The sequence below is a fragment of the Pinus tabuliformis genome, chromosome J (genome assembly GCF_031772625.1).
Source record: "Pinus tabuliformis cultivar Carrire ecotype Pingquan chromosome J, CPIR1, whole genome shotgun sequence".
NCBI lineage: Eukaryota > Viridiplantae > Streptophyta > Pinopsida > Pinales > Pinaceae > Pinus > Pinus tabuliformis.
The window spans coordinates 672,964,904-672,985,358 of NC_142295.1; the positions used below are offsets into that span (position 1 = coordinate 672,964,904).

The following is a 20,455-nucleotide window of genomic DNA, read 5'->3' on the forward strand; positions in this document are numbered from 1 at the left end:
TTAATATGTTGCATCTTTGCCTTTTCTCTTTTTTGTGTTCAACCTCTTCCATATCAAAGTTATTAAAGGTGTTGGACGGGCAAGAGGTAGCTTTGAGTGGGGGAAGGAGTCAATTTGTTTTCAATAATCAAAGCAACATCCAGTTATTCATTACGCTGTAAGGCGTTCCCATCTGAAATGGACTCCCCCAGCTGCCCCCGTGTCTTATTGTTCACCCTTAGATGGATGGTGTTAGACGATTGAACGAATTTCGATCGTTGATCGAAAACTAAAATAAAACTGCAATAAAAAAACGGGGAGAAAATGGGCAGGTAAAGCGGTTCGGTATGACTCTGAGTCCCTTCATTGTGCGGGTTCGCATGGCATTTGCTAGGTATCGATTACCAGTTCGCAGAAGAGAATCTCAGAGCTGCTCCTGAAATACATTGGAACAAACGCGTACTCGTTGCAATGGTCCCTGCTGCCTTGCGGCAGGTAATGGGGGACTAATAAAATAGCCATGGCAATGGCAGCGAGAAACGATCATAAGAAGAAAAATGGTGTTGTCAGTGAAACCAGTTCTCGAAATTTCCAACAGATGCAAAGCTACAACAGATACTCTGAAAACGAAAGAAGGGAATGATGGGTTGGTAAAAAGTTTGTGTAAACAGGGTCGGTTGAGGGAATCACTGCGCATTTTGCAGGACATGGTTGAGAATGGGATTTGGCCATACTCCTCTACTTACGATTCTCTGTTGCAGGGATGCCTGAATGCTAAATCTCTTCCAGATGCCAAACTAGTCCATGCCCACATGGTTCAAACGCAATTTGAATGCCAGGATATCTCGCTAGGAAATAAACTGGTTAGTATATACGTTAAGTTAGCGAGCCTCATAGAGGCTCGCAGGGTTTTTGATGAAATGCCTCTGAAAAATGTGGTCTCGTGGACCGCCATGATTGCAGCTTATGCCCGGCACGAGCATGCTCAGGAGGCCTTGGGATATTTTCATGAAATGCAAGATATGGGTTTACAGCCCAATCATTTTACCTTTTCCAGCATTCTCCCGGCGTGTACTGATTTGGAAGTCCTGAGGGAAGTTCATGGTGAAATTCGTAAGGGTGGATTCGAAACGAATGTGTTTGTGGGAAATGGACTTGTGGATATGTATGCCAAACATGGGTTTATTGAGTTTGCACGCGAATTGTTTGACAAAATGCCTCAACGAGATGTTGTCTCATGGAATGCTATGGTTGCAGGCTATGTACAGAATGGACTGGTCGGGGATGCCCTGAAGTTGTTTCAAGAGATGCCCAAACGAGATGTCATTTCATGGAATACAATGATTGCAGGGTATGCGCAGTGTGGGGATGTGGAAAACGCGGTGGAGCTGTTTGAGAAAATGCCTGGACATAATTTGGTTTCATGGAATACTATGATTGCAGGGTATGTGCAGAATGGATATGTTAAAGAGGCCTTCGAGCTCTTTCAGATCATGCCTGAAAGAAATGTGATCTCGTGGAATGCAGTGATTTCTGGATTTGCACAGAATGGGCAAGTTGAAGAGGCTCTAAACTTGTTTAAGACAATGCCTGAATCTAATGTTGTCTCGTGGAATGCAATGATTGGAGGATATTCACAGAATGGGCAAGCTGAAAACGCCCTGAAACTTTTTGGACGGATGCAAATGGTAAATATAAAACCGAATACAGAAACCTTTTGTCATTGTCTTACCTGCATGTTCAGCTTTGGCAGCTCTGGAACGAGGCAGTGAAGCCCATGAAGTAGTAATTAGAAGTGGGTTTCATTCTGATGTGCTTGTGGGAAATACCCTTGTAGGCATGTATGCAAAATGTGGGAGCACAGAAGATGCACGCAAGGTGTTTAACAGAATGCGCCAACAAGACACTGCTTCCTGGTCTGCAATGATTGTAGGGTATGCAATAAATGGATGTGCCAAGGAGTCCCTGGAACTCTTTGAACAAATGCAATTCACTGGCATAAAGCCTGACCGTGTTACTTTTGTGGGTGTTTTGTCTGCTTGCTGCCATGCAGGGTTAGTGGACGAGGGAAGGCAATACTTTGATGTCATGACTCGATTTTATCACATTACTCCTGCAATGGAGCACTATGGCTGTATGATAGACCTTCTTGGCCGGGCAGGGTGCTTGGATGAGGCAAACGACCTTATTAACAAAATGCCATTTAAACCGGATGCTGACATGTGGGGTTCGTTTCTCAGTGCCTGCAGAACGCATAACAATATAGACCTCGGAGAAAAGGCAGCACAACACCTTATTGAGCTGAATCCCCAAAATCCAGCACCGTATGTACTGTTGTCAAACATCTATGCAGCAGCTGGTAGGTGGGATGACATTGGCAGTGTGCGGAACAGGATGAAAGAAAGGAAGGTGAAAAAGAAACCCGGTTGCAGTTGGATTGTTATTAACAAACAGGTCCATGCTTTCCTCGTAGGGGGATAGACTACTCCCACAAAGAGAAACAATTTATGCGAAGTTGAAACTTTGTCTGATCAGATGAATGCTGTGGCATATACAGCCAACGTGGGAATTCTACCAAATGGTTTTGAGGACTAAAAGGATGACGTTCGTTTCCACCATACCCAACATGGGATTTCTACCAAATGGTTTTGAGTAAAAGGATCACGATCTTTCCCACCATAGCAAAATCTGGTCATCGCATTTGGACTCTGGACTTTATAACATGTTCAGTTCTCCTAAGACAGTCGTACATGTACAGAAGAACCTTTTTAAGTTCTAGTCATTGTCACTCTGCTATGAAGTCCATGCCCAAGCTTCTTATGCAGGAGATTGTCGTGAGGGATGCTCATTGTTTCTATTGTTTCAACAAGAAACTGTGTTCTTGTAGAGATAGTTGTGGATGTCTCGAGCATTGAGTGAATGAACCCTGAGTTAGTGAAAAAAGAAAAACCCAGTAAAACAAGCCATAAGCATTGGTTTGCATAATGACCAAGCTTATGCATGTTGGCAAATCTTGCACTGGTGAAGATGGGCAGTGTTCCACTGTGGATTACGACTTGCCTACTAATCAAGCTTATTTACGTAATCAATTATGATTGGTAGCCATGGAATAGCCGTTAAATTTTGGTTGCATGATGACCAAGCTTATATATGTTGGCAATCTTGCATTGGTGATGATGAGCAGTGTTCCTCTGCGGATTATGACTTTCCTACCAATCAAGCTTATCTATATTCTCTATCATGGATGTGTAGCCAAGGAATAGGTGTTATATTTTCTATTTAATATATGTAGCATTTCAATGTCCAGAACATATTTTCACTTTACCATTGTGTTATCAGAGTTATGAAGCACGGTTAAATTGACAGGAAGATACGTACTCATAGGTTGGGAGAACCAGAGAACCATTCTTTTAAGATATTTATGTAACATGGATAAATAAACAGGTAACTATATATTTAGAGAGCTCTATGAGCAAATTTTGGGGATGGCAAACTAAAATTCACCAACATGGAAGTACCATTGCAGTAGTAAAACATGCAATTGGATAATGACAAGAAGCCAAAGATGGTGATGTTTGTAGCAAAGACAAAGGGCGCTATTACATGTAGGGATTTGGAGATTTGGATTCAAAGCCAACTTCCAAATTAATAAAGCTTTTGGTATAGGGAATTTTTTATAATGTACTTATATTTCGGATCTGTTATGTATGTGGGTGTAAATAAACAGTTTTTGATTCTATTTGAAGATAGAATAAATCCGTAATTGTATAAATGTATTGATAGATAAATAATTGATAGAATGATGAATACTACAATGAGGGCGCTCGTTATAAATATCTAAGTCGGGTGTTCTTCCACTAATGGACATATTTTTTTAATAAGACATTTTTCATCTAAGTAATTAACTATTTATTATGTTTACGCCGTAAGGCGTTCCCATCTGAAATGGACTCCCCCAGCGGCCCCCGTGTCTTATTGTTCACCCTTAGATGGATGGTGTTAGACGATTGAACGAATTTCGATCGTTGATCGAAAACTAAAATAAAACTGAAATAAAAAAACGGGGAGAAAAGGGGCAGGTAAAGCGGTTCGGTATGACTCGAGTCCCTTCATTGTGCGGGTTCGCATGGCATTTGCTAGGTATCTTCATTGTGCGGGTTCGCATGGCATTTGCTAGGTATCGATTACCAGTTCGCGGAAGAGAATCTCAAAGCTAAGAGCGAGCTGCTCCTGAAATCGAACCCTGTTCGCAAGAATTCCCAAAGATCCATATGACCGAGCCATTGCTCGTTTCTGGGCTGCCTTTGTAGACGATAAGGTAATTTAGTTCATTCTTACTGTTATTCCAATCTTTTATAATGTTAATCCTTGTGATCTACGGATCAGGACAGATGACAGGCAACATGGACTATTGGGTCAAATCTTGAGATTTATTGGTTGCGCGGCGGGCAACAATGGAGTCTATGGTAAAGCCTTGCGAGGTCATGAAAAGAAAAGGAGATACCCACAACAAAGAATTGCAGATTGGAAAAAAGCATTGCTTGAGGTTTCACACTTGCGGTTTGGAGCTAAAGGCATATTATGGGTAAGAACTTTTAGTCTCTGTGTCCCTAATAGTTTGATTGTACTGATAAACGAAGTTTTTCGCACTCACGTTTGGTTTTACTGTGAATAACCAGCGACGAAGGCAAACTCCTGGAGAACGTAGTTCAATTGGTGGAAGAAAAAATTAGAAAGCCTCAACTGTTTGTAGCTGAATATCCAACTGGTTTGGACGAAAAGCTACAAGATTTTGAGAAAACAGTGATGCTGCAGCAGCGACCCAGCGTGGAGACCAAGGTTGTGGGGATTGTGGGTTCTGGTGGTGTAGGGAAGACAACCTTGGCATTAGAGTTCTTTAACCGCAACAGGTCAGCCTACCGTGGATCTTGTTTTTTGGAAGATGTGAGAGCCGAAACTTCTTTAATTTCTGTGCAAAATAAACTCCTCCAAGGCTTGACTTCAGGGGATTTGGCAGTTAGTAACATTGTTGAAGGTAAATCAGAGCTTTCTCATCGTCTCTTGGGTTATAAAGCCCTCATAATTTTGGATGATATCAATGATTCCAGGCAGTTAAAAGCATTATTTTCACCTCTTAAAGATATTCTTAGTTCCGATAGCTTAATCCTACTTACATCTCGCAATAGGGATTTTCTTTAAACCAATGGAGTCTCGTTGATTTACAAGCTGTCAGGCCTCGACAGAGAACAGTCACAAAGGCTTTTCTGCATGCATGCCTTTCAGGAGCCTAAACCCCGTGCGGGATTTGAAGAAGTGGTTGCAAAGTTTTTGGATGCGTGTGATGGATTGCCATTGTCTCTCAGAGTGCTAGGGTCTCATCTTTATAAACAATATTTAGAGTATTGGGAAGCCCAATTGCTGAAATTATCGGGTTTAGTACTTCCCCCCGAAATACAAAACAGTCTTAGGATTAGTTACGACAGTCTCGACACCCAGGAAAGAGAGATATTCTTAAATATTGCCTGTTTCTTCATAGAAGAAGATAAAGATCTGGCCATAAGCATATGGGACAGATCTGGTTGGGGAGGAAAGCTGAATCTGCAGAACCTAGAGTACAAGTGTATTCTGGAGATCGACTGTCAAAACCGTATAAAAATGCACAATCACCTCAGAGACTTGGGCAGAGATTTCGCTGATAGAGAACTTCCGAGATGTCATCGTCGTCTTTGGCGCCCCACTGACGGCCTTTTTCGTAATGCGGTTATACAACCAAATGTACGTGTTTGAATCAAAATGTTAGTTCTGAAAATTTTACAAGTTATATATTGTTAATACTGTTTGGATTTACGAGTAAGTCCATATGGTTTTCTAACAGTTTTCAGATAATAATTCAGGTGCGCGGGATAAACAGGGTTCAAGGAATACCTGACCAGTCGTTCCACAACTCTTTGCAGCCTTATGTTGATATGAGCACGTTGCACCTATTGAGGGCCGAAGGTAATTGTTTGAGAAGCATATCCGAGTTTCTGAAACAAGCGGATCAGGTTCTATGGCTTTGCTGGAGTAAGTGTCCAGACACTTCCCTGCCTTCTTGTCTTCGAATTCGGAATTTGAGAGCTTTACAAATGACCGGTGGCGAATTGGAAACATGGTGCCATAGTGAAAGTGTGGTAAAGAATGCTTCTTTTTTTCCCCTTTTTGGTTGTTGTCCAGAATACTCAAAATTTACGGTTGCTAATTTTGTAGATGTATTATTAAATTAAATTGAAAAAGGTTCAAAGATAAGAGAGAAAAAATGTAGCCCCAGGGGCATTTCAATTCGTTAATAAGTTTGTTGAAACAACACAGATTCAGATTCAAATCCCCTATAGTGAGTCGTTTAGGGCTTGAACCCAAGAAGCAACAGGCTGCTAGTACAAAAAGAAAGAAAGAAACAGATAAAAAAAATGTATATGCATCTGAAAATTTTTTGCTTGCCAACAAGTTTTTAATGTATCTCTCCGATACTGTAGCTGTCATTCCGTTGTTCAATGTGCGTTGATTAGGAATGTAATAGAAACCATAATGAAAAGGAAGCTTTGGTATAGAATGTAATAGAAACCAGAATGAAATGCAATTAATTTTTTGGAAAGATCCTTTATACCTAGTATAAAGTGTTGCATAAAATACAAAATTTGTAAAAAGTGTTGCATAAAATACAAAACTTGTAAAGAGTAATTTTATACGGGACCTTGCTGCATTTTGGAAAACAATCCGGAATGTGAATGGTTCTGGGCTTCAAATTCTGTTGTTGGTTCAATATTATGAGTTATCTCGGAACCAATTTTTTTTAAATAAAAAACGCCATTTTTTTTAAATAAAAAACGCTTCTGTATTAATAAAAATAAAAAAAAACAGATAGTAAATATAACATATTTCTTGATTACAGGTGGCTTCCACAGCATTCATTACCTCGAAAAAAAAAGTGAGGTCTCGGCTTGCTTGACATCGCATTGGGTGGTTTGTCAGTGATTGTCAGTGATTATCAAAGGCTACCGATAGCGTTTTAATAGATCCAGAGAAAATGCCATTGCTGAGCGCATGGATTGATCGATTCTATAAATCCGATGGACTGAAAGAAGTAATCCCTGATTTTGCCAAGCTGCTGGAATTTATGTCCACTAGGAGAGCCAGTATGATCACCGCCTACAGCTAAATAGGGCAAACTTAGCACAGACAGAGGTTGTATTTGTTAAAGTACATTAAATTTAGGTAGTCGAGTCAAGTTAAATTTAGAAAGTAGCCAGATCCAGCCAATCTGGCAGAATGTATATCCATTAGGAGAGCGAATCTTTTGGGTATGATATCACCACCTACTGCAAATTAGGGCGAACTATGCCGGCCTTATAAATGGAGGACAAGCAGAGAGATTTTATTTAAGATGAGTTTATCACCTACGTCAAGAAGTAAGATCACCCAGTAAGTTATTATAATTAAATCCAAATAGTGAAGGGAATAGTGATAATAATCAGAATAGTGGAAGTAGTCAATCAAGATCTAGGATGCCAAACAAATCAATCAAAAGTTTCATAGTGTGGAACTACGTAGAGAATGGTAATGGACGTTGATCCTTCTATGCGAATTACGTTCTTTCACTGTGTTGGATCGGAGGATCCCAAACAACATATTTTTGTATGTGAAGAAGTTTGGAATGTTAAATAGGTACTAGATGAATAGAAAAAGGTGGCACAATTGTATACCACTATTAGACCACATGTTAACATGGTACATGAAATTAAAGAACATTGTGCCAGGAGGGAGAGGTAGAGGATTATGGGAGATCAAGAAAGCAAAGGAGTTTCGAAAAAAAACCAAAGTCCTAGTGTATCACATAGGTCAAGGAGATTGAGCAGTTAAAGCCATACATTCAAAGAATTATTAGAATTATTATCATTTCCAATTCCTAGTGTGTTGCATAGAGAATCATTCATTGTAATTTCATTTCCCAATATACATGTTTTGTGGAGAACCTACATTAACTTAGTACATTGGAACTTAATTATTTAGATCCTCCTGGTGGCAATCTAATTATCATATGTACCATTTCCATGGATAAATCATGTGATTGATGTGATGTTATTAATTCTAAATGTAACTAAAGTGAATTGTAATGCACTCATGTGTATTTAAGTCAAGATTGAGTATATGAAAAATAATCATGTGATTGATGTGATGTTATTAATTCTAAATGTAACTAAAGTGAACTGTAATGCCCTCATGTGTATTTAAGTCAAGATTGAGTATATGAAAAATTTAAGGGTCATGTATTAAATACTAATAAAAGAATTTGTTGTGGAAAAATGGCATTGCCACAGTAATATAAATCATAGCAAAGATCTTCATTCATATATATATAGATATAACAAGTATGTACTATAGAGATTTATTTATCTCAATGATAACTTGAGATTCTCCTGTATGTAAATGAAAAATTAATAGATCAATTTAATCTTAATTTTGAGAGAATTGATTATTTTTAATAATGAAATATTTTTTGATTATTTTTAATAATGAAATATTTTTTGATTATTTTTAATAATGAATTTTTTTTTTATTATTTTTAATAATGAATTTTTTTTTAATTATTTTTAATAATGAAATATTTTTTTATGATATTATTTTTAATAATGAAATATTTTTTTATGATATTATTTTAAATTAAAATTTAAATCAAATTTATATTTTCATAATATATATTTTTATGAATAAGAGGTTGAAATAAAAATATTTTAATTAAAATAGAAATTAAAATATTTTTTTATTAATATTCATAGATATTCTATTTAAATTTCATATTAACATTAAAATAATTATACATGTTTAATTATTTTATTATTTATATAGAATTATGAAGGAATTATATATTTCTTTTATATTAGGTTATAAAAAAATATATTTCAATACAATAAATAGTTAAAAGAATTAATTAATCTACTTCTCTCTTATCAAATAATGTAAAGTTAGTTAAAAGAATTAATTAATCATTTTCAATAAAATATCTACTTTCCACTTCCTCTGGGTACGTTACTTGGAAATTATCTATTCGAAACTCTGGGTGAAAGAGAAGAGCTTTTTAGCTCTGCACAGATGGTTTATTGGTTTTAATCCGCTTCGTTGCACGCCCCAAAACAATTACATTTGGCCAAAATTGCCTGGCCTGCCTCTTGAACTGTGGACCAAAGTTGAACTGTGGACCAAAGAATCTATGGAAAAAATAGGAAATGCTATTGGGCGATTCATATACGTCGATCCTAGGTGTATTGGGGCAAAAGACAAGCAGGTGGCCTAGATTCTCATAGAAAAGGAATTCAAAGGGGGTTTTCCAGAGTCTATTGATTTAACTTGGGAGCTGTCCAAAATTCAACAACGATTAGATTATTGGGGCGTCCCATTTAGGTGTTCAAATTGTCACAAAACTAGACACCTTTTTCGTAATTGTCCTCGTTGCCCCAATGGTAAACAGAAGAAAAAGTTCCATGCTGTAAATATTCCTGTTTCGACATATGAAAGAGAAAATTCGGCATATGAATGGCCTAACACCATGGAGGTCTATCGGGCTCCAGTCAGAACTAATGACGTCCTATCCTCGCCGAAAGGCCGTTCCCTAGATTGATCTGCCAGTCTTCCGCAATCTCGATCTGTATTTGTGAACCATACAAATCGTAATTCTAACTATTTTTCTGATCGACCCCGTTCTTCCACTGTTTCTAAAACTCCCTCGCTGTCCTTTTTTGACCTATCGGCCAGAGTAACGGGCTTCTCCAATATTTCTCCACCTCATGAATTGGAACCAAACCCTGAGATTCCCCTCCCTCCTGCATCTTCTAAGCCTCCATGTATTGATCCTGCGTCTGCCCATATTCAATACATATCTTCATCACCCCAATCCCCTTCTTCTCACATTCCACCCATCCAAAGATTCCCGTCTTCCCCCTCACTTGGTCGCTCTTTTGATATAAATAATAAATCTCCATATATAGCTCACTCCCCTAAACCTCCATCCCTTGGACATGTACCTGACCATAAAGGTAAGGCTCCATATATCCCTATTTCCCCTCCACTATCCCCTCGAACCTCTCCCCGTAATTCTTTTGATCAGGATATTGACCTCCTTAAAAAAGCGTCTTTAAAATTTCAGCCATTAACTGTCCATCGACCCAATCGTTCCCCCTTGCCCAATATTAGCCCTAATTCAGCTAGAAACATAACTGTCCGCCGCAAAGAGAAGCGTGGTAGTAGACACTTTCGGGGTAGGAAGGGAAGACAGGACTCGTCAACCCGAGATCTTTCCTTAATTGAAATTCCTATTACAGAAATTGCAGCTGAAGATATTCCTCTTAAAAGGCCTCTTAGAGCACGTCGGCCTAATGATTTTCCCAAATGATCGACATTCTATCAATGAACATTCGGGGCCTTGGAGCTGACCCCAAATTTCTGGCCCTAAAAAAACTTTTTGTCTCTTCAAAATCTAAAATGCTTCTTATACAGGGAACCATGCACGATAGCTCACAAACCATTTCTTACTTCAGGCGGATGTTACCAACATGGCATATGGTCGCTTCAAATGCTGTGGGCATGTCTGGAGGACTAGCTGTATTATGGGACCCTAAATGGATTACGACTGCTGCTTTTCAATGTTTCACTGGCATTCTTGTGCTGGCCCATTTCTGTGGATCTTCAGACCCCGTTCACATATTGAATATTTATGCTCCATATAAAAACCAGTACCCTTTCTGGAATTATCTTCTTTCTTCTGAACTACTTGAAATTGACTCTTTGATAATTGGTGGAGATTTTAATTGCACCTTTTGTAATGACGAAATATGGGGCAATGGAAAGAAATATGATCCGATGGGGAGATTCATTCGGGAATCTATTATACAAAATAATTTTATTGATATCTTGCCTATTGGTCAGGGACCAACTTGGGACAATGGGCGATCCAATAATTCCTTCCTGGCGAAAAGATTAGACAAATTTATCTACCATGAAAGACTGACAGAAAGATATGGGCCTCCTACCATGAACATCATACCATCTTTCATATCTGATCACCGCCCCATTTCTTTTCAATGGAAATATGCTGGACGCAGATTTGGATATCCTTTCAAGTTCAATTGTGCATGGCTTGCTGTTGGTCAATTCAGCAAATTTATAAATGATACATGGAAGCTATCTCCCATGCAGGAAAATGACTCTTCCCGGCAATTCCTTGATCGCCTGCAATTTCTTCAAAAGGAGGTTAAAAAATGGCAAAAAGAGAAATCGGCCTCCAATAAAAAGGAGCTGAAGGACATATGTAGGAAACTGGAGTACTTATCTACACTTTTTAAAAATCCCTCCATGACATCCACCATCAGAAAACATATATGGGATTTAGAAAAAAGAAAACAAAAGATATTAGAAGAAGAGGCCTCTTGGAGGCTCAAAAGTCGAGCATTATGGCTCAGAGAGGAAGATAAAAACACCAAGTTTTTTCACAGGTTTGCAAATAAGAGAAGGGATACAAACGCTATTTGGGAGATCAAGGATGAGGAAGGAAATTCTCACTCCTCACAGGAGGCTATTTCTAGAGAAGCTGTGAAATTTTACAAAAGGGCTTACAGTGAGGATTCTGTCTGTGATATTGAGGATATTCTATGGGGAATAGACCCATACCCCACTATGTTTGATGAAAGTCTAAGCAAAGCTCTATTTGGTGAAGTTTCAAAAGAAGAATTATTGGCAACAATGAAATCATTCCAGAAAGACAAGTGCCTTGGGCCAGATGGGTGGACCACCGATTTCTTCATCCACTTCTTTAAATTATTCAAGACAGATATCCTAAAGATGGTCGAGGAAATGAGAACACAGGGTTTCATAAGCCAAAAAATCTCCTCAACATATATCGCTCTAATTCCAAAGAAAAAGTTCTCCTCCACATTTTCAGATTATCGTCCAATCTCATTGTGCAACGTATTATACAAGGTCATATCAAAGATTATAGCTATTCAAATTAGAAACACTCTATCTCTACATCTATCTCCAGAGCAACACGGGTTTCTTAACGACAGAAATATCTTAGAAGCAGTGGCTCTCACTCAAGAATTATTACACTCAATGCATAGCAGGAAAATAGAAGTTGCTCTTTTAAAATCGACCTTAAAAAGGCATATGACTGTGTGAACTGGGGCTTTATTCGATGCCTACTAGCTAGGATTGGCCTAGATGTTAGGTGCATCAAATGGATCATGGCCTATGTGGTGGTAGTAAATTATGCAGTCCTAATTAACGGTGTCCCAACTCCTTTCTTCAAAGCGGCCAGGGGCTTACGTCAGGGTTGCTCCCTATCTCCACTCCTTTTCATTCTAGTTATGGAATCTCTGAGCCTACACATAAAGAAAGCGATCCAACAAGAGATATACAAGCCTCTCCCCATTTGCAGGGATATATTCATGTCGCATAATCTTTTTGTTGATGATATCCTTCCGTCAGCCATACTGTGCAAATCAACATGGATATGTATCTATGAAATCTTTGGGAGATTTCAAAAAGCCACCGACATGTATATCGACGATTTAAAATCTTCATTCTATGTCGCTGATGTGAATGGAGGTATAATCACATTTCTAACAGATCTTTTCAACATTAAAGCATTTCCTATCCTGAAGGGCTTCAAACATCTGGGATTCAATTTGAAACCTGTGGGTTACAGATTGGCCGACTGGTCATGTATTCCAAATCGGTTCTATAAGAAAATATCTACATGGGAATACAGGTGCTTATTAATTGGAGGTCGCGCCATTCTCACACAATCCCTGCTGCTACAAATCATGGTTTATTGGGCACACCTTTTCTATATCCCTTCATCTACTATTAACAGTTTAAACAGAATGATAGCTAATTTCATATGGGGAGGACAGAAGGAGAAGATAAAATATCACCTCAGCAAGCTTTCGAAGTTGACACGGCCAAAAAATATGGGAGGTTGGGGCATATTGGATTTACACTCCTTTAGAAGAGCCCTTCTATGTAAATCAATGTGGAAAGTGATTATGGATGAATCCAACTGGAGCAAAACCATTAGAGCTAAGTACATGGATGAGCAAGACATGACATATTGGTATAGACAGCGCTCCACTAGATCCACCAACGGCTCATATATATGGAGAGGTTTTAAAAGATTGGAGTCGTTCTTTAGAAAAAATTTGATTTGGAAATTCCAATCCGGATCCAATATTATCATTGGATTTGATGAATTCGCAGGTATGGGAGAAAAGATCCGTATCTCCTCTCAACTTTTGAGAAATTTACACAGCAGGGGATATTTCTTTTGGGCCAGTGCAATAAAAAAATGGGATGGTGTTATTCCAATCTGGAAAACTGCTACAGAAATGCAATTACCCGGTGCTCTGGAATCCCAATGGAATGCTATCACTATTTCATTGCAATCGCGTGGATTGTATCGCTCGTCAGATAGGGATTGCCTCGTTTGGAAAGGTCTCAGTGGTGCATCGGCTATATATGCAAAGCATATATATCTCCAAATTTTATTATCAGAGTCCGATACATATCATAATATTTTCCCCCAGCGTTTTGGAAATTTGGATGCCCTTTAAAAATCATTATTTTTTCTTGGCTGGTTTTTCATGACAGGAATCTCACTTGGGAGAATCTCCAGAAGCGCAAATGGTGTGGGCCTGCCATATGCCCCCTTTGTAGATCAAATTCTGAAAATAATTTGCATATTTTCCTACAATGTCCTCAATCCCAGTTGATTTGGTAGAACTTAACTACTGACTTTGGTTTCGTCATCGTCAATGCTCCTTCTATCTATGAGGCTTCCAAAGCACGGAGCAACATGTACTGCAAGTGGAGGCCCATTTCTTTGTTAACAATCTGGGCCATATGGAAATGGCAAAATCGAATGATTTTCGATTCCAAAAGGGAACCGTTTTATAAATTTTTCGAATCTATCCTTTGTTTATATGAAGCGCTAGCTTAGCCATGACATCCCAAAGTCAGACAAGGAAGGAATCAACAGCCCAACGATGCCTATGGATATCCCTGTGCTTTTTTAAAATACACATAACTAATACTTTCAACTGTAACTCATTATCATCCACCCTTTCTTTCAACAACGTCCATTCACATGTCGCTATTCTTCCACAACCTATTATTATTTACAAAATATCCATTTTCAGAATACACATAACTAGCTATTGCAATTGTAACCCATTATCATCCACCATTGCTTTCAACAATGTCCATTCACATGTCCCTATTCTTCCCCACTCTATGCCTTACGGCGTTTCCTTTGCAACATAAGATGCAAATGCTAGTTGTAAGCTCTAGTGCCATCCCCCCTATATTCACAGAGGAGGCTTTTTGCTTCAGGCTTTGCTACGTTGAATGGGCAGGGTCTTGTCCCATAGGGGAAATCACCAAAGAAAGAATAGTGACAACCTTGTTAAATGCCACTATTGATTAGCTAAAGCGGAGGCACAAATCACAGTGGACACTAGAACCGTGAATCTTAGAGGCGACAACCCACTCCAACCGATGGAAGGCTTTGAGCCAATTGGAATTGGAATCTATGGGCGACAATGCATAGTACTGAATTCTTGAATTGGACGAATTATTCACTATACCGAACCGAATCAACGAATTTACGAATTTTTTTTCCAATATGACCGAACTTGGTAACTATGGTTTTACTATAACACACTATGCAACATTAGGATGGAGTGTGAGTTGGGAAAGTGTGTAAGCAATGTCGACTAAAACAACTCTTAACCCTTCTTTGTTGCGTTAGAAACACCTAACGCATCTATTGAATTTTTGAGTTGTGTTAATAACACAGTGGATTAATTTCTTTGAGGCATTACTGTGGATGTAGTTCTAATTAAAAAAAAAAAAAATGATCGGCCTTCTTCTTCAGAACTGGCTCTCTCTCTATTGCTTCTTGGTAGGAGGCTTCTTCAAATTTCTTCAAACTTCTGCTGCTCTCTCAAATTTTTTTATTGAGGCTCACCTCTTCTCTCTCTTTTGCTCTCACTTTCTCACGTTCTACTCTCTCACAGAGTCTTATGCAAACTAACTTATTTTCTCTTCTTCTGCTCTCAAGGAGTCTCACGTAGGCGAAGCTCTGATACCATGACAAATATGGAAGAGAAAAAAATGATGGATCAGAGGACTGCTCCCTCAGTATTACAAATCACTTAAATAAGATTACATTGGAAACATCGCTAATAAATGACTAGAGTGAAACTCAACTTAAATTGGACTAAGTGAAACTGGACTTGGAAACTTGGAGATATGGTTTTGACACTTAACAGGAGGTTGGAATTAGATTCTCCAACACCCTCGCTTAATTTCAACCACATAAAATTTAATTAAGATGCCCACTGGTCTATGTGTCAGCTAGGCTTACAATTTGAAAACTTGAACTTTTCTTCTTCTCGATTTTGTAGCCTCTAAATTGTTTCAACTTTTTCCTTATGTAGTGTGTTTTTCATCATCAATCTGCTGCAACATAAGGCCATAATATAATTTCATCTCTTCAGGACTTCATAACCTGAAAATTTCATTAATTTGTTCATCATGCATGTTGTCTTTGTTAGCCCCTACAATGTCCCAGGCTGAGGGGGAGATCGAAATAGGTAACTTCAAACCACTTGCAGTTCAACAGTTAGCCCTGCTAAACTAGAGAGGGATCTCTCTAAGGATTTATCAATGAGTAACTAGAAAAGAAATAGATTTTAGGCTAGATGTATAAGTTCTGTTTGAATGTTTGGAAATTTAGGGTTTTTAGTTTGCTGGACCAGGGAATGAGAGCAAGTAATTAGGTCAAGGTATCAAGTTTGCAGAAGCATGCATAAATAGAAGCTAGATAACAATGTGTTGTGTTGAATTTAAGATTTAGTCAATGTAGTATAGGTCTGAAAGTTTAAGAAATCATAATGAGCATGTATTAGCATGAATTCATTAATCTAGAAGTAAAGATATATAAACATGATTTTCCACATAAATAGAGCTTTGAATCTAAGAATTCTGCCTATATGATTGTAAGGAAAAACATAAGAATAAAGCAAAGCATGTTAAGGGAGATGAATTCATCAATAAGAAACTGATATGAAAGGAAAACAACACCACAGACTCACTGAATTAGTATCCCTGAAAATTAGTTGCAATTGCTCCTTTATTAATTGTATGAAAACATAAGGTACAAGTTTCTCCACAAAAGTCCAATCCTTCTCTATGAATGATAAATGGTACATATAGACTCAATAAGAAACTTCCCTAACTTCAGGGGTTGAATCCCTAAGTGGTGGAATAGTTTCCAAGAATCTCTCAACTAACAAGTGAGAGTGAGAAGGTCAAAAACAAACTCTTCTATTAGACTTTGATTTGAGTTTTGCTTCATTTATGAGGCCTAATTAACCATAAAAACAACCTATCATGTCTATTTATTCATGATTACATAATCTAGAGTTTTAACTACTGAAGTTACATCATTAAGTTACTTTTAACCAAGTCAAACTGGATTTCTGAGAAATTACAGAGTGGAATGTTTTAATTGAAAACTCCGAAAATTGCAAAAGCGCAATGCCAACTTTTAGGCCACTTTTAGGTGCCTTTCTGAAGTAAAATTTGAAATATTAGAGAATGGTCAACTATCCTTGCCTGTCTAGTTTCCATAAAATCTTGAATTTTTGAAAATTACCCATGGGAAGGCCTTCAAAAATTGATTCTCCCAAGATGTCTCCAAAAGCACAGTGCCTGTGAAAAAGAGGGGCAAAATGTTGATTTTTGACCCATTTTTCTCATTTTTCTCAAAATCTGAGCCTTGTCTGGAAAATATGAGGAAATGTGTTTTGAGAGAAGGGCATCAGCTTTCCAAAAATGCAAGCCACTTGTCATTTGGAGCTCTGAGGAAAAAGCGCAACGCCGTTTTTGGCAGGGTCAAAATTTTGGGTTTTTCTGCAACAATAGGGTTCAAATATGGAGCGATATCTCTCTAACCATACGGATTTTTGGAAAACTGAGAGAGGTTTTTGTTTATAAGGATGTTTTGAATAAAAAATCTCTCAGTTTCTGGAAAGTAATTTTCATTTTCTTGGAATCTGTGCCACAACATCATGACTAAAATAGGAAATTAACTTGAATTTTTTTATTTTATTTTTTGACATAGGACTCCAAGAAAGTTGCATATATCCCAATATATGATACGTGTGTAAACAATGAAGGAGGTTTTTGTCCCTTGGTATATAATTGACAAAAACGTCTTCCACTTTTGTCAATTTCATCTCCACTTGGTCAGAAACACACTTTGAAGCAAAACCGTCCTTGTGTGCCACAAATGACCTCTTGATGAGTTTGTGAGGCACTGATCTCTTTGATGTTAGATGGCTCAACTCTTAAGACATGTCCTCCATTATTGTACTTCTTCTTGTCAGTGTGTGTGGCCTCTACTTCCAAGGTGAAACCCTATCTCACTAGGAGGAAGAATTAGGGTTTAGTGTTAGGAAAATAGGGGATTTGAGACAGTCTTGTAGATGGAGGGGAATGAAGGGGCTAGGGGATTTCGAAATTCTTGGGAAACTTTTTGGTAGTAGGGATAGATGTTAGGGAGTTTAAGGAGGTGGAATTTCTTGAAAAGAGTGAGAGAAAGGTGTCAAAAATTTGAAAACACAGTCCTAGCCTTGAAATTTACAAAAACAAAACATTGTGCTAGGGTTTAGGGAAAATGAGGGGAAATGAAGGGAATGGGTATGGGAAATGGTTGGGAGGGGTATATAAGGTATGTTTGGGGGTTATGGAACATAAAAAATAGGATTTTATCACTGCAATGAAGCAAAATCATTTGGAGATGAAAAGCACAATGAAACCCTAGGAGAGGGATTTTCACTGGGTTCTTCAAAATGAAGGATGCATAAGAGGTGCCAAATGTTTATTTACTTGCCAAGGAGATGCTTAAACTTGTGAATGTTGAAATGAAAGCATTTTGATGCTTTGGATGGTCCCTTGTAGCTTGAAAGTTGATTTTTTCTTTGGTAGTGGCGTGACATCATATGTCCTTTGAGAAATGATCAGATGAGGTAGTGTACTACAACATTGTATTATTTGAAATAAAACATTACTTTTACCTTTATTTTTCTTTCCCTAAGCTGCTAACTCCCTTTATCCACTGACTCACATGATGGACATGTTTTTGTTTTGACATATGGTATCCCGACGACACATGGAGTGAAACCCGAGACCATGACCTAAAATGAAGAATTTAACCATTTCATGACCCAAGACACTTAAATGAAGATATGATACCTCAAAGAAGACAATGACCATGATGAGTGATGAAAACCATGAGTAAGTGAAGGGAGAAGTTGTGACCTAGACACAATAATCAACGACCAAAATTTATTTTGAAACCTAATGAAATGATAAAATTTGACCTTGAGACCCTAACAAACCTTGTAAGAGCATATTTGATCACTGGTGATTGACATGACTGGCAGGAACTAACAGTGTTCAAGGTTCATTTTTGCAGCTTCTATGGAGACCTCATCAAGGCATGGTGTTGCAAGCCATGTTTCAAGGAAATTTAATTCTTCTTCATAATCGATCTGTTTACCTACACACTTAAAATTAACGTTAGAATTAAAAATAGTTACAAAACCACATTGGTTCTGTTCCTTCTGCTTTGTAGTGAAATCTTTCTCTTGTTGCACTTCCAACTCTGCTTCTGCCTTTGTCTCTATTTTTTCTTTATGGTCCTCCTTCTTTGCCTCTTCCTATGTTTATGTCTCTATCTGTTCGACTTTTGTACTAATCTGTGTTGATGCAAACATGTTGTCTTCCATTGACTCAATTGGGCTTTTCTCATTGAATAACACCATGTCTATATGATACTTTTGTTGCATTACCTACAACCATTCATCATTAGCCAATAATTCTTCATCAAAATTTACATTAGCAATATTAATTACTGGATTCACCATAGCATTGACTGTTCTAGTGGCAACTTCATTGTCCTCAACAAGCTTTGTTGCTGGATTTACCAAACTTTCATCAGCAAGCTCTGTTGTTGGATTCACCAAATTTTCATCAGCATGCTCTGTTTTTGGATTTACCAAATCTTCATCAGCAAGCTTCATTGCTGGAATCATCATATTGTCATTAACAAGCTCCTTTGCTGGATTTATCAGATTTTCATAAGCAAGCTCTATTTATGGAATCACCAAATTTTCATTAGCAAGCTCTGTTGCTAGATTGACCAAATCTCCATCTACTTGCGACTATGCACAGTGGGGTTCATGAGCATATACATGCTTCTTCTCTCTTGCTTTTGCAACTTCTTCACAGACATCATTCACTTGTAACTGAGTGCAGTGGGATTTAACAAAATTTTCATCTCGTTGTAGATTTGATGCTATAGATCCACCTTCATCTTCAACTTCAATGTTCCCCCTTACACCAAAACTCCTTTCAAGGGTATCCCAAGCTTCCTTGTCTTTCTTGGCATCTGAAATCAAGGGACACCTCTTGGATTTTCCCATTTGTTGAATGCTGGCTCACTACGACTCAACAAACAAAACAAACCTTAAACATCGCATCTAATTACAATAAAAACACCTCTTCTTCTTAACTTCCACAAACAAATGAGTCTACAAATTTTCACAAAAGGCGACACTTGAATAAAAGCTTTTAAAAAATATCACAACTCCGAGAACCAATTAAAACAATGTGCCCTTTTTCTTTGATCTCCTTTAAATAAGCCTTAAAAAAACCCTATGCCTTTTAAAATAAACATCGAAAAATCCTTTCTTAAAGGATTACACAACCCCTTTAACAGTACCACGACATTTCAAACACTATATAAACCCTTTTGAAAAACATTAAATGCACCTCCTTAAAAAAAACGATACCACGACATTTCAAATACTATATAAGCTCTTTTTAAAAACATTACATGCACCTCTTTTAAAAAGAAAATCTTTTACGTAACTCTTTAAAATCCTTTTTACTTAAAAATGGGCTCACTCCTTTTTTAAATCATACGTTTTCAAAAAGTTCATTAAACAAACAAACAAACGTATCTTGAAATAACTCACGAGCACCTTTCTTAAAACTCGTGAACTTTGACTTTTCAATAAAATACTTAAAACTCGTGAACTTTGACTTTTCAATAAAAAAATAATGGATCGTTTTACTCCTAGTTACCAAATTCAAATTCGATTCGATATTGAAATAATTCAATTTTATAAAATCCAATATGGAAAAAAATTCGACATTATACTTCTTACAAATACTTAAACATATACATATTTTTTTTCCTATATATATATATATATATATATCACTAGGGGCAACAGGCATTTTAGAGGATGCAAAGGATCACGGAACATGAACTTTCAAGATTCCTCCCTTATTGATATTCCCATCTCTCATATCTCTG

At 37.6% G+C, this 20,455-nt stretch overlaps 1 protein-coding gene and 1 pseudogene across 1 annotated transcript; both read left to right on the plus strand.

Annotated features, from left to right (window-relative positions):
- Window positions 1-367: 367 nt before the first annotated feature.
- Window positions 368-3,220, plus strand: LOC149228661 (pentatricopeptide repeat-containing protein At2g13600-like; annotated as a pseudogene).
- A 742-nt stretch (window positions 3,221-3,962) lies between these two features.
- On the plus strand, window positions 3,963-5,178 carry LOC149228662 (TMV resistance protein N-like). Its single transcript, XM_089380827.1, has 3 exons — window positions 3,963-4,297; window positions 4,371-4,564; window positions 4,659-5,178. Exons 2-3 carry the CDS (start codon window positions 4,434-4,436, stop codon window positions 5,176-5,178), a joined length of 651 nt encoding a protein of 216 aa, XP_089236953.1. The 5' UTR covers window positions 3,963-4,297; window positions 4,371-4,433.
- The last annotated feature ends 15,277 nt before the right edge of the window (window positions 5,179-20,455 follow it).